The sequence below is a fragment of the Vigna angularis genome, chromosome 9 (genome assembly GCF_016808095.1).
Source record: "Vigna angularis cultivar LongXiaoDou No.4 chromosome 9, ASM1680809v1, whole genome shotgun sequence".
Lineage (NCBI taxonomy): Eukaryota > Viridiplantae > Streptophyta > Magnoliopsida > Fabales > Fabaceae > Vigna > Vigna angularis.
The window spans coordinates 2,937,248-2,951,813 of record NC_068978.1 but is presented as its reverse complement, the minus strand read 5'-3'; the positions used below and the strand labels follow the sequence as shown (position 1 = coordinate 2,951,813).

General features: G+C 34.1%; 2 protein-coding genes across 3 annotated transcripts in view; both read right to left on the bottom strand.

Annotated features, from left to right (window-relative positions):
- Positions 1 to 478: 478 nt before the first annotated feature.
- Positions 479 to 1,161, bottom strand: LOC108320195 (uncharacterized). The gene has a single exon (XM_017551549.2). The coding sequence runs from the start codon at positions 1,070 to 1,072 to the stop codon at positions 479 to 481; it is 594 nt and encodes a 197-aa protein (XP_017407038.1). The 5' UTR covers positions 1,073 to 1,161.
- Positions 1,162 to 2,602: 1,441 nt separating this feature from the next.
- Positions 2,603 to 14,566, bottom strand: part of LOC108320202 (midasin) — a 42,656-nt gene continuing 30,692 nt past the window's right edge. Inside the window, exons 53-77 of one of the 2 annotated variants that reach the window (XM_052868877.1) lie at positions 13,979 to 14,060; positions 13,751 to 13,881; positions 13,494 to 13,658; positions 13,186 to 13,261; positions 12,992 to 13,104; positions 10,834 to 10,895; positions 10,616 to 10,729; positions 10,332 to 10,400; positions 10,090 to 10,246; positions 8,958 to 9,115; positions 8,776 to 8,879; positions 8,434 to 8,660; positions 8,082 to 8,324; positions 7,304 to 7,522; positions 7,057 to 7,215; positions 6,747 to 6,971; positions 6,360 to 6,665; positions 6,137 to 6,280; positions 5,790 to 5,993; positions 4,002 to 5,702; positions 3,634 to 3,915; positions 3,326 to 3,505; positions 3,142 to 3,240; positions 2,924 to 3,049; positions 2,603 to 2,820 (exon numbers count right to left, since the gene is read on the bottom strand). In XM_052868877.1, coding sequence (XP_052724837.1) covers positions 2,788 to 2,820; positions 2,924 to 3,049; positions 3,142 to 3,240; positions 3,326 to 3,505; positions 3,634 to 3,915; positions 4,002 to 5,702; positions 5,790 to 5,993; positions 6,137 to 6,280; positions 6,360 to 6,665; positions 6,747 to 6,971; positions 7,057 to 7,215; positions 7,304 to 7,522; positions 8,082 to 8,324; positions 8,434 to 8,660; positions 8,776 to 8,879; positions 8,958 to 9,115; positions 10,090 to 10,246; positions 10,332 to 10,400; positions 10,616 to 10,729; positions 10,834 to 10,895; positions 12,992 to 13,104; positions 13,186 to 13,261; positions 13,494 to 13,658; positions 13,751 to 13,881; positions 13,979 to 14,060 — 5,379 coding nt within the window. In that variant the 3' untranslated portion in view covers positions 2,603 to 2,787. Of the gene's footprint in view, positions 2,821 to 2,923; positions 3,050 to 3,141; positions 3,241 to 3,325; positions 3,506 to 3,633; positions 3,916 to 4,001; positions 5,703 to 5,789; positions 5,994 to 6,136; positions 6,281 to 6,359; positions 6,666 to 6,746; positions 6,972 to 7,056; positions 7,216 to 7,303; positions 7,523 to 8,081; positions 8,325 to 8,433; positions 8,661 to 8,775; positions 8,880 to 8,957; positions 9,116 to 10,089; positions 10,247 to 10,331; positions 10,401 to 10,615; positions 10,730 to 10,833; positions 10,896 to 12,991; positions 13,105 to 13,185; positions 13,262 to 13,493; positions 13,659 to 13,750; positions 13,882 to 13,978; positions 14,061 to 14,566 lie in introns of those variants that run through there. The other variant, XM_052868878.1, reaches the window with a different exon arrangement.

Below are 14,566 nucleotides of genomic sequence, written 5' to 3'. Positions count from 1 at the left end.
TATCATTTTTCGAAACCATTTTTAGAGTATACAGTTTTATCAGCCTTGTTATGAAAATGTTGCCACAACTATTATGTTATTGTGGTAAACGTTGCAGTAACTATTTTTTTACACAATAAAAATATGAATAATTAATCAACTATTGTTCTACCTGTCTTTGTACCAGTGCATGAAAAACTAGAGAAAGAGCAATGAAAATCATGAAGATCAAACCAGCAGGGAAGGGTTAGTAGTATGCAGAAAGGTTTTAAATTCAATGTGAGTAAGATCGCAACGAGCAACAATACATTTGTTACTTCGCCCTTGAAGAACCAAACAACAGAAGTTAGATAACCGAGAGAGTTGAAAAATAAAACTTACTACATGCGTGACATGTGCTGTGAAAGAGTACATGTCTGATAATTTATGACTAACATTACACAACAACCTAAAACAAGGTCATGTCTGATAATCTATGACTGACAATGGAAGAAGATAACTAGATTGTTGGAGTTATTCGTACTTCACGTTGTCTGTAAATGCATTTAGTGAGGATCCAAACAACGAGGCGAAGGGAAAGGAAGAAGGCGATGAGTGCCAAGAGTATCATCCAAACTAAAATAACCCTTCCAAACATGGTGGTAGTTGGACCCCAAACAATGTCAGGAACAACCATTTGTGCACCAAACAAGTAGGTGAGAGTGAGGCTGCTGAGGCTGATGCACATCCCTATGGATAACAGCCATGTGAAAAACCGATTATTTAGAGGAAGTCCACTCACAAGTAAAAGACAAACAGCTAAGGATGAAACGAAGCATATAGTGTTGCAGTAAAGGAAGGTGGTATAACCGTTTGGATAAACCAGAGCTAGAACAGCTTGTCCAGAACACGAACTGTTTTGACATTGAACTTCTCCATTCTCATTTGCTGGAACAACACCACCAGGTGGATTAATAGCACTTTGAAAGGTGAGAGTTGCCATTAGTGTAGCCACCAAACTCAGCATTCCTCTCATGTCTTTCAACCATTCATCCTTGTCTTTGTGTGCCAACCAATTGCTTACAATTCTCAAAGCTTTTCTCCACCCTTTCATCGTTTCCCCTGACTCCCTCTCAATGGTTTTTCTTCATAAATAGATCTTTCCTACCTATAGCTTCAAGGAAATGAACTAGTTATGTTGCATGTCACGCCAGCGTAGTTATATTTAATTGTATGAAGGTAGGTAGGGTTAACTGGTTTAAATTTTAATTCACTTGGAGTTTTATTCTTAAAATAATAAATCTATTATATTATTAAATTTGATTTCAAAATAGAAATCCCATTGGATGATGACGATCTACAAACAAACTCAAGCAATTGTACATTTAAAATTTCTGTATCGTAAAAAGAAAATGGTTCGTATAATTTCTTTAGTAAATTTTATAGTGTTTCACAAAACATTAAAAATTTATAAAATATGAAAACTTTGAGTGTCTCTTAAAATGTATTGAATTAAACAGGTTCTGACATTATCACATTTAGACAGTTTAAATTTATGATGTGGAGGAGAAAAGATTGGTGGTCCTAACATTATCATGTTTAAGGAATGCGCTAGTTCTACTCTCTAAAGCTTTACATAGAGCTCCATCAATTGTAGTGTTAATTCATGGAAAGTAATAACAAGTAATAACATATAACAATTGTATTGTTAATTCACGAAATTGAGTATTTTATTAATTAAAATTCATTAATTAATATAGCCTGCAACTGATGGTTATTTTTTTGTATAATCATTATTATAAGAATCCTAATTCGAAAACTCGGATTTTGGAATCACATTGTTCACATATCATTATGAGAATATTCATATAAAAGCCGGCATACATGGTTTTGTAGCTTTGTCTATTCAAGTGTCTAGCAGTCTGTATTTATGAGCAAATGACTTAACCTTAAACATAAAGAATAGCAATTTGTATGATTTATGAATACTCTTAAGTATGTTTAGGGTTGATTCTTATGTGAGACTAAAACTTCATCTTTGTTATATTCTGGTAATAGTAGGAAGTGAGTTATTGGATGCTAACTTAACGAGAAACTTATATATAAATCTTGTTCATCATTAAATTGTCTAACTAAAATTTAAATTTAAGAATTAAATACATTTAAAAATTTGTTCGTAATACGATTGATGAAAAATTGAATATACAATTAAAAATAAACTTTCCGTACATTAAAAAAAAAAGACTTAAATATTTAAATTGCGTATATTCAGTATATCTAAAATTTGATCAAATGCAGAAACACACTTTATCTTAAATAGGACCGCAAAAATCAAGTTTTCAAAATTTAAAAACAATATGGCACCCTATTTCTAATTCAAATGGTTTAAGATTTATATTTTTAGGACTCGTGAATTGTTTGATAAGCTATAATTTTACCATTTTATTAATTTCGTAGACAATTTCAATCAAATCAGTGTTTCGCTCATTTTTAAATCGATTATAAGTTTTAACTAGTTTTCAGTGAGGAGATAGAAAGTTTTACAAGAATTTTGACTTACAACTCGGCAGTTTATAAGAACTTTTGAACTTGTATTTATCTAAATTAATTTGACAATATTAAAGATCATCTTGTAAACACTTGCTGAAAAAATGAATGATGCAGCATCTGTACTTTAAATTGAAGAACTATATTATCTATGTACAAAGAAAGAATGGGTAGAAAAGATGCATCTGAACACTGAACTGTATGTACAATTTTGTAGACTACTAAATACAAAATAGGGAGCAGACGCTCTCCGCCAAAATGGAATTTGCAGCATAAAAGTCCTCAACCAGATGAATGCTGCATAAGCTCCATCCACTGAAATAAGCAAAAGAAAATAAATATAACTCACTTTGTAAATCAGAATCTTCATTTATTTATATTTCTGCCTCAAAGAAAGGGGGAAGAAACTCAAACTAACCTGTCTCAATAGGTTTGCAAGAGTCCTAGGCAGTGCCTCAATGTTCCTCAGAACAATGTAGTAGGGAAAGGGAAAGGAATCCATGTACTTGGAAAATTTCATCTTCCCACCCTCAAAAGAAGCTTCCTGCAGTCCAGAACGTCATTAAAAGTGAGAAGAAAAGTTGCCTACAATACTCTCTATTAAAGAACATTTAAGCATAATAATAGATCAAATACCTTCATATCCATAATTGACTCCTGAGAATTATCAAGAAGCAAGAAAGCAACCATTCGATTACCAGTTGATACATCTCTAACACACCGTTTTAAATTCTCCTGAAAATATTAAAGTTGATGATGAGTGAACAAGGAGGTCACTAGTTAAGAAAAAAAGTATAAAAGCAATTTTTTTATCGAGTACCTTTTCATGAAACCGACCATCTGCAATTATCAAAACTAGTTGCTGTAATGGGTTATGACCAGATGGAAGTCGTGCTTTTACAACTGCAGTATCCAGTTTGTTAGTCAGGTACTTCAATAGGTCAACAACTGGCTCATCAGCAATCGTATTCTCTTGCTCGAATGTCAAATTGGATATCATCTGCTCCTCATCCAAACAAAAAGTTAGACCTAGATTAGACTTAGATCCTCTCACAAGCATATTCCACACATGCACAATGATTTTAATAAAAAGAATCAAATTATAAGTCAAGTTATTATCTGGCTAACCTTAACACCAGCCTCTCCACTAAAGGGCCTGTCAAAGTCGTGCAACAACTTTATGTTTCCTTTTGTTCCAAAACTAGCAACAGCCAAGCTTCCCATTTCCAATTGAGAAACAGCACGACATACAGTAACCAAAGCTTCAATAGCAACATCACCACAACCATTCTCTGACATACTATGTGAATCATCAACAGCTATTACAACTTGGTAATCACGTTTGTTGGGTCTGGTCCGCCTCAGCCATATTCTATCTTTACTATAATCACTTGCTATGTAAGGAATTACCTGGATTTTTTTAAGATGGTAAGTTAAGGACAAATATATTGTCAATAAACGCTTAAAATTTCTATGAATAAGAATAAATTATCTACCTTTTTCATATTTATTCTTTTTCCAGTTCTATAGTCCCCTTGGAGTTTGCTGGCCAGAGTGGGCTCCATTACAAGGCGCAGTTGCTCAGCCAACTCAATAGACAATTTTGTTGTGCTAAGTTCGAATCTACTCCAGAGGGCAGCAGCACTATCTTTCACATGATCAGGTACATCACAAGGTTCTTGGCCTTTACCCAAGTCTTTGTCGTGCAGAGAAAGCTGGCTTAGATCTGTGCTATCTCTCATGAATGAACTTCTGAAAGAAACCAAATCTTCCAAACGATTCTCAAGATCAATATTTATACTAGCAAGAGGATGCGCTGATCCATCATCCTGCAATGTTTCCGTGACTGATGGATTCGCTTGCTCCCTTTTTTCGTTTTTGGCAACTGATGATGAATTATTTACAGAAATCATTTCTGAATTTTCCTTTTCAAACTGTAACTTTGAATCTTCTCCAGCATGACATTCTTTATCAGGCTGGTCGCCGTCAAAGTTTCTATCAACTTGCTCCAGTGTTGCAGGCCCCAAAGCCTGAGCTGTTCCCTTTTCAAATTCAGAAACATAGCCATACTCATCAGCATTGTCATCTTCCGTCTCATCCTGTTTCTCACTGTTATCTTCCTGAGCGTCACCAGATACATTAATTCTTTCTTTCTGATATTCAAGTGCATCACCTATACTCCGACGAGGATTAGTATGCTTCTCCTGAATAAAGGAACGCTCACTCTGGGGATTATCATGAGATTTAGGTTGATTTTCACCAAATCCCCCACCATTTGACGAGTCAGACATCTTAAAATCCATCTCAGATATACTTGAAGGCACACCTCCCAACAGAGTAGAGTCAGAGTCATGATGGCTATTAGACAAATTTGACTCTGCTGCAACATTTTCAGAACCAGATGTCTGCCAATCAAATTTGGACTGTGATGCTAATTCGGCAGGGGAAACTTCCTCATTAATCAATTCCGAAGGTTTAAATATATCCTCTTTTGGTTCTGTGAAGTGCATGTCTGCATTCTGTTGACCTTCACCATCCATTTCAGAGTTCACATCAACTTCAGTATGTGCCTCTTCCATAACTTCGTCAGGGGAGCAAGTCTCTTCTTCCTGCTTCTCTTCCTTTCCATTCTCAGCTATATTATCTTGCTCATCAGGTTCTGCATCTTCCATGAGATCTGCATCTTCATTTAAATCCAAATCCATGTCAGAGGTTTGATCCAACTCATCAGGCTTCAACCCAGTAGGATCGGAATATGCTGTTTCTTTGTCCATTGTCAGTTCATCTTCTTTCTCTCCATCACCTACATCATCTGGTATTACAGTTTCATCATCCTGAGTATCACCTTCATTACAATTACCATCCGCAGGTTCATTAGCTGTAGAGTCATCCTTGGCTCTTAACTCTGTGTTGCCTGCATCTCTATCCTTAACCGAAGGTCCAGATTCATACTTTTCTCTTGTATCATTGGGAGTTTCATTTTCATTCTTATCACAAACCTTCTCACCCACTGCTTCACTGTCTGGCCCAGTGGGTCCCATTTCAGACTCAAGTTCCCCATCCTCATTATCAGTATCATCATCTTCTCCAGAGTCTTCACTGAGGCTCAATGCATCAGCCTGAAAATCCTGCTCCATCTCAATCCCTGTATTATTGCTACTTGGCACTTTGTCCGTGTCATCTTGCTTTCCATTTTGCTGCAGTATTGACACCAGTACATTTTATAAATATCAGAAATCTGATAAGAATCTTAAAATCAGCAAAATATATAAGTAAAAGCTAACCTGTTCACTTGTTCCAAGCAACTGATCTTCGTCAGCAATCTGATCACTCACATCTTTTAATCCGACACCCTCTCCCATGCCTGTACCATTTGAATCTCCAGTGGTATCAATTCCATCTTCCTCCTGGTCGTCGGGAGATATTCCAAAACCTTTTGAAAATAAAGAAGCTAAAATATTTGCAATAACATGAGTTGTTACAGATACCTGCAAAGTGACATACAACTACATCATCCAACTTAAAATAGAAAATGATATTTTGTCTAAATAGAGAATATGTGAGCTTATACACCATATCATAGAAAACGAAATTAACTTATACACAAAATGAGGAGAGTATTAAGCCTTACTGATCTGTGCATGGCTAAGAAATTTTTCATGAGTTCATCACCAAAGTTTAGTAATTGATCCATGAACATATGTAGGCTTTTAAAATGGGCTCCAACGGATGAATAACTGCTGATTTTATCGTCACAACAATTCACTAACATCTCCTACAGAGAAAAGGTATTGTCTAATTAATTGTACAGTAACAAAGAGTACTAAAACAACTTGCAAAGAGAAAAAGCTTACCCCAGAAGAAACAACTTCGAAAAGATCCTTACATAATGTGTCCAACCTAAGATTTGTAACAAATGACTCAAATAGTGATTCCCATGAAATAATTTTTTCTATGGACTCATCAACCATAGGAATATTGCTTGGAAAACATAAACTCTGCAATACAGATTCAAGATGCTGATATATAGACATAAGGGCTTCATTGAACCCGGCATTAAGCTCCACAGAGTTTCTTTCACAAAATATATCTCCAGATAGATCTACTTGACCAAAATTTCCCTGTCTTGCTGTTGTAAACTCATCCTCGATTAATTTTGCCTGAAGAAAAAATCTTTTTATTCCCCAATTTTCAATTTCAAAATACTAGGTTTGACAAGGATAAGTCAAAATACCAAGTACCTTGTCAGTTATTTCTAGAAAATGTTGGATCAGAACTTCTCTAACTGTACTCCTATCCAAATCTTGCTCCTGTAGTTCAAGAAAATGATCCTTAAAATCCCAAATGGTCTTGAAGTTTTCAGAAACCAGCAGCTCCATTTCTTGAGTAACAATACAAGGATACAAGGAAGAAGCCACTGCAGTCACAGCTTTGGACCTCCCAATTAGGTAACAATCCAATGATTCCTGTAATCATGTTTTCATGAATCAGAAGAGAGTAGGTACTTCTGCAAATTCAAAGAAATCTACAGCAGAAAACCAACATATGCACCTTTGATTTACTGAAGGACGGTAAAAATTCTTCAATGAAAGCAATCATCCGACTGACTAAGGGTCTGGCTCTATTGCAGGTGTTTAAATGGCTACTTGCTAATATTCTCAGTAAAAGCAATTCTTCTTGTGATGTAGCATAAAGAGTATCAAACAATTGCTGAATGATCAAGAAAAAAGAATTCATACAAATATTTAAACACAACCAAAATCAGATGTCCAAATAAAATTTTAATAACAATGCTTACTTTTTGTTGCCACATGCACTTATAAGTAGCATACCGTTTGGGAATAATAGAACAAATATAATTTTTTTCATTATCGGTGGAGGAAAATGAAAACAATTTCCCCAGAGTAGAAACACGTTCTCTAAAGCATTTCAATTGTTTGTTGAATGCACTCGCAGCAGTTAGTTGCTTCTGTTGTATCTGGATAAGTTGATTGAGGAAAGAACTAGAACTGTCAACCTACAGAAACCAAGGCAATTATATGACTCAGAAGTCAAAGAAACATGTGGGCAAGATTGATAGCATCTTCCAAGCACTGTAACTATTAAAAATGCAATGCAGCAAATATGAAAAATCCAATTATTAAATAAATAATCTGATAGCTACCCAGACTTTACAAGGGAACTCCAAGACAATTCTTGGATGTTTATTAAGAAACCAAACAGCACTGTTCTACCAAAGTGGTAAGAACAGGAACAACCATGTACAATTTTCAAGATCTTTCCAAAGGACCTGTCTCTCCTAACTTTTTCCTTTACAAAATACTCCCCAAAAACTACCTGCTCACCTCCTAATAAGACTATTTATAATAGTCTATTGCAGTTATGTAATTACAACTGTACTAACTACCTTCCTTTTTCCTTCTTTTGTAAACTGTGTCAAACCTATCATAATCCCTGCAGAAAACTAGGAGGGTAGAAGATACTATATAATGCAGAGGAAAAATCAGAAAAAAATAGCAGGTATACGAGAACCAAATGAATCTCACACTACAAATAAATTGAACAAGTCATTTCACCTGTTGAAGAGTTATATCTTTGTGTGGATTGAGGCACATCTGCTGCATAAGGAGCACAGACACAACACTCTTGTAGTAATAATCAGTGGCAGTTTTCCACTCCATAAGCAAACTTTCTTCTTCAATACTCTTATTTTCAACTTCAGGAATTCCTGGGGTTACACACTCTAATCTACTGCTGGTTGGGAGTAAATACGATATGTTCCCAGAAAGCTGAAGGAACCACCAAGTTTTATGCTGGTCCTGTATATTAGTTCAAATAAAAGAAAGGAAAAAAGTGAAAATGGGATTTTATTAGATAATTTTATTAAGTAATCTGGACATTCATGAAAATAAACAGCCAGTTTCATACTCCTGTATAAGCTGACTTGTGTCGAGACAATCCATTGCTTTCTAAAAGCTTAAGAAGCTCAGACAAAGCTCTTCTCTTCCCTTGACCCTTTTTCTCTTCCTTCAAAAGATTGCCATAGTCAACTGCGGTGGTATATATTTTTTCAATCATATGCCAAACAGCTTTCCATCCTTTCAGGCAAAGTGTACGCTGGGAATCAGGACAAGGTCTAAATATGCTTTTAATTTCTGCACAGATTACTAAGTTTCAATATTTCCTGACAAAGAAAACAATACAAAAAAACAAGGAACATAAAAAAAGACAAGGATAAGAAAACAAGGGAGCAGGAGGAACACTCAACACCTTTCTGATGTAAAGGAATAATATGCAATACTGATGTTTTCTTAAGCAACAAGTTCTGAAAAGCACTGTCTAATCCCCCACCAAAATTGTCAAACCACATGAACCTACACCAAGAAAAATACTGTTAAAACAACTCAAATTAAAAAAGATTAAGCTATACTGTGTACTCATCCGAATATAACCTGTTTTCACTGAACAATGTCAAATCAAAAGAACCATCAACCAAACCCTTGCTCGTAACATCATAAGTGGGCTTATGATTATGAAAAGATTGTGCTTTTGCTCCTCGTTGTGCACCTTCTTGGTTAAGGAAAATAGATACGGGTTCTTGCAAGACGTCCTTCACCAATAACAAAAGAGAGCAAAATATGAATATCATATTTCAAGAAGCATTTACAAATTTTAGTGAGTACAGAGAAGAAAAATCAAGGTGCTGGATAGCAAGGCAAAAAAACTAAAAATTCACCCAAATAAAAGACTGGAAATAAAAAAAAGTTGTAATGAGGAAAATGAATTGCCAGTGTCTAGCCCCATTCACATACAAAAATATTTTACAACTTTATATTCATAACAAATTTATAGATGTTGGAAGATCCACCAAAGGCCCAAAGAAATAATTTGTTCCAATTTGGTTTCAAGTTAACACAAGATAATTACCTACAAAAAAGAGACAACAGGAGAAAAGGACATTGATTTAGCTAAAAAGTGTCTTTCCATGCCTCTGTATATGCAACAAATCATTCTTTACAAAGCTTTTTATAAATCCACAAAAAAAAAAAAAAAAAACTGTCGTGTCAATATACTCACACCCATGCCCCATCACAACGGACATTATGTACAGTTCCTCAAGGAGGAAAATAACTTGAATTGAAATACTTTAAGGACCAAAGAGATTATGATGCATGTACCAAGCAAGCGCAAAGTAGTTTGGAAAAAATATCTACAGCTGACATTCAGGAATAACAGTACTTATTATCACAAAATACCAGTATATCACAAAGGTCCATCTGTGATCAGCAAGAACATTTAATCCAACCAACCAGTATAATTAAGTTGATCACAATGCTCAACTATTTCTGGGGGGTACGTGATTTTAAAACTGGGGAAATCAAAAAGCCCTATAAAGGAGCCGATAAAGTATGTGTAGCAATTATGAATGTTGTAATACACTAACTTGTTTATTTTTTTAAGTGGCAATAATTGATGAATGAAATTAACACCAGTAAGAAGGATTAGTGAAAAACGAAAAACAAAAAAAAGTCCCTCCTGTTCAAATTTGCTTTTGCATAGTCAAATAGACAGCCTGAAACTTACAGTATATTTTTGTATAAGCTTTCTAAGCTTCTGCCGACTCTTTTTCATGCTTTCAAATGACAAATGACTCTTGCCATGCTCCCACTGACATAGTTTCACTAGTTTGTTTAGTTCAATACCAACCTCTTTCCTACTAGCATCAATGTACTTCAATACTCTGCAGTCAGCAAATAATTTGATAGACATTAAGGCCGAGAAAAAAACACAACAAACTGAAGAAACAATAAGTACAAGGAACTTACATTGGTAAGAACTGCACATAAAATCCAAAGATATTGTACAAGAATGTTGACTGTTCCAACCGACAAGAACTGCAGGGTTTAATAATGAGGAAAAAATTTCAGATTTAAATTTTAACATAAGCTAGCATATATCCTACATTTAATGCTAACACATCAAAATATGACATGTCAAAAGAACAAAAACAACTATATTCTGTTTGATGGAATTGAAATTATAAGTGAAATATTCTACTGGCCTGAATGACTTTTCTTTCTTTTGTTTTCAAGAAAGAAACGAATTATACCTGGAATTAATATTCAAAGATGCACTGATATGATTTTGACCAAGAAAAGCAAAGAGAAGCTGAAGACGTTTCTTGAATTCCCCAATACTGGACGTATGTATGAAGTCCTCAAGGCTGCAAAATACAAAACCACAAATAATCTTGAAACATGTCAAAAGCATGTCAAAAAATCTAAAGGAGGAAGCTGCAAACAGACTGAATTTAATCTTGTAACATGCCTTTGAATAATTGATATTTCACAAGAGTCTGGTTGAAGCACAGAATACAGAGGAAACCACAACTGCAACAAAATCAAGAAACAAATAAGTGATATTCTTACATTGAACAAAAATATTGAGATAAAAAAAAATCTATTTCCCAAATATATCCAAGTTACGAACATCCCATAAAGAAAATTCAAAAAATTATTTCATTAAAGGAGTTATTGGAAGGAAATAAGACAATCAACAACATAATGATGGACTTGGAGTCAATGTCATCAACATGCGCCACACATGGAGTGGCAAACCCCAAAAACACTGTAGCAGCATAGCAGATAGTTGAATGAACATAATACAGAAGGTTTAGATACAAGATAAATAATCTATTAATTTATTTATACAAATAAATTATCAATCCAAGTTTAGAGAAATTCACAACTGAAAAAAAAAAGTAATGGTCTAAACAAACAATCATCAATCTTAGATCTCAAAATAGATACGAGAGTGAGTATTTTCACTCCAATCAGAAACCAAGAACTGATGTCATGAGCAGAAATAACAACAGAAAAACACAAAAAAGGGTCAATGACCCAAGCATGACAAAAAAGGAATTTTTCTTAAAAGAGGAGTAACCCCAAATGACGTAATTATATCCACAAATGGTAGCATAAAATCATCACCATGAGTCCACCAACAGCAAAACACAACGATCTATTGATAACTGCCTGAGGCCACTGAGTATTTTCACTCCAACCAGAGACAGAACTGGTATAAAAGAGCAGAAATAACAATAGAAACACACAAAAAAGTTCAATAACACAAGCATGACAAAAAGGGATTTTCCTAGAAGAGGAGTAACTGCAAAAGATGTAATTATCCTCAATGGTAGCATTGCCAACTAACTTGCACAAAAGCATTAAAATTTGAAAAAATAACTGAATTTTTTTATTGGGAATGAATGCCTTTGAAACAAACAACTTCCAAGACAGAGTGAAAAAAATCCACAGGCAAAGGTTAAAAAAAAAAAAACTAAATAGAAGGCCCACACTAAGTTCTTGACAGAACCCTCCAGTTCATGATATTGTTCAAAGAGTATTCCAAGAAAAATCTACAGATAAATATGTTTTTGATGAAAATGCCAAGCAACTTTAGTTGATAAAAACATGTAACTTTTTGTTCAATATTAGAAATCATATTTTATTGGCTCAATAGAAAACTTTGGTGCTAAATGCATCTCCCAATTCTTCCAAATTCTACAAGATAATTCTTTCCTAAGCTGGTTTGAGTTAGATAATGTTTTTGACTCACGGGATTTTATAATTGCTTCAAGGTATGTTCAGAGAGGATTTTGAGCTTTAAAAAATAGCAAGAAAAATAGCAGTCAAACACAATAAAAATCAAGGAGATGGGGGAGTGAAGAATGAGCAACAAGTCAACAACACCATATCCTTCCTCTAGTACTTTTGGGTATGCAGTGAAAGTTGAACTTGTTTGGATGATGCAGTTATATATACTCAGTATAATGGTATCCAATCACAACTTATCATAAACAAGAAACTTATTAACTTTTTACAATAAGTACTTCGAAACTAGGGTCAACTATATTATATTTATTCTACACTTAAACATAAATAAAAAAGTTATCATATTAGATAGACTTAAATATAAGCAAATTGCAATTAATTTAACCACATTTAATGTACTATTTATCAAGACAGGTTGGTGTAGACGATCTAATCTGTGAAAAAAGACCCGTATTTCATTACCACTGAGTAAAAACCCTTTGGATCTGCGCAGATGAATTTGGAAATACTAATACAATCGGACTAAAAAATGTTCATACTATTATCTTAAAAACACCCCAAACTTATGCACGTACCATCTCCAACAGCCAGATTAAACATAAATTAAAAAAAAAAAAAAAAGTAATTGCCAATAGCTGAGTACTGAGTAGTATGACGTAACAATTGAATTCAATAATTATTTTAACTAACAAATTTGATGTATTCTATGTTGCACAACAAATGCTCTACATATGATACGGAATTAATAGGATTTGCTGTTATTTGTGATGCAAATGGATTGAAGCAACAGAATAATTAGGATCTTTAGTTGTTCTTTCTATCTTTCTTTATATAACAAAACAATACTAAAAATGGAAAGTCAAGTCACTTACTTTGGCTGCATTATTCTCATACTGATCCATCACCGCATCAAGCAAAGCAGGCCAAGAATTTAGTTCCATCTTTTGCCATGATGACAACAGATCATTAACAGATTTGAGTTGATCTACAATTCATATAAACACAAAAAAAAATTAGATTCCAAAGAACATATTTTCAAATTTATCTCTTAAAAGAAAATACATACTTGAAAGGGGGAACTTTGAACCATTTTCTTGCATAACTTCAGCTTTGTGAAGTAAAAACTGCAACCCTGAAAAAGCCTACAGAGGAGAGAATAGTTAAAACAAAACTTTAAGTCATGAATAAAAACAAGTTCATTGTATTTTAAGAAGCATGGGTTAAAAATAAAACACTTCTAAGGGCATATAATAAAAAGGAAAAAATATTCTATATTTGACACAGAAATGGGAGTACATTCAAAAAATCTTTCAGTAATCATGTTCATTGAAGGAAAACAAAATGATATACACAGTTTAAGTACATGATTACTACCTTCGCTAAAGGAGTATCTGATGGGAGAGTCAAGAGCATGTCAATTACATCCAAAATTTTTTGAAGATCATTATGAACTTCCCACTCATTTATATGAGGAAGAATCTGCTGCTGGAGAGGTCCAAGTACTTTCAACATGTGTACCATTTCAGGAGCATTTGAATCCTTCACTCCAGAAATAACGTAAAGAAAACACAATCGTGAAAACAGAATGGTAAAAAGATAAAACGCTCAAAAACATCAGAAGAGTTAAGCACCTTATAAAAATTGTATCTAGTAGCAGATTTGTGAGACAGAAGGTACTTCTTTCTGTAGTCTAAACAGAGATAAAATAAGTGTTCTGGCATGAGTTTAGCATCTAAACTGGTCAAATTTATGGAGTGGACACCTGAGGAAACAAGATAAAGAATGGAAAATATGACGTGATGTTACTAGCAATGACCAGTTTAAATCCATTCATCAAAAATATGTATTGACGAGATTACCTTTGATTAAATCAATGCCCAAAGAATATGAGTTTGTAAAGGAATGCAACCGATCTTCATCAGAAACTTCAAAATTTCCAGGCTGAACAAAAAATGAAGTGTATAACCACAGGGAATTGGAAAAAAAATGAAAATTTACAACAAATCAGCACTAGTAATGGCTGTTAGCTATGCATAAAACTTTCCTAAAACATGGTGATTAGTGGATAAACCTAGAAACAATACGGTCATTAATTACAGAAAATAAAAACCATTCATGGGCTTTTATTTAACTGCTTAAGTGTTATGGAAAAATTGATAATCACATAGCATTAGAGCTTTGATGTATGTTGCCACCATGCATCGAGCCCCACAGGGAACTTGCAGCACAGAGCACATTAGATATAAACATATGCAAGTGCTTTTACTCAATGGCTTAAGCTTTGTCAAAATTGATTCATGACAGCATTTAATAGTCTGTGTAAGTGTATATTGATAACCATACTCGGCAATCATACACAGTAATTCATTCACAAACATATGAATGAACACTAGGTCAATTAGGGCAATTCAATTCGTAGAACTACTACAAGATGAAACTCTGAATCT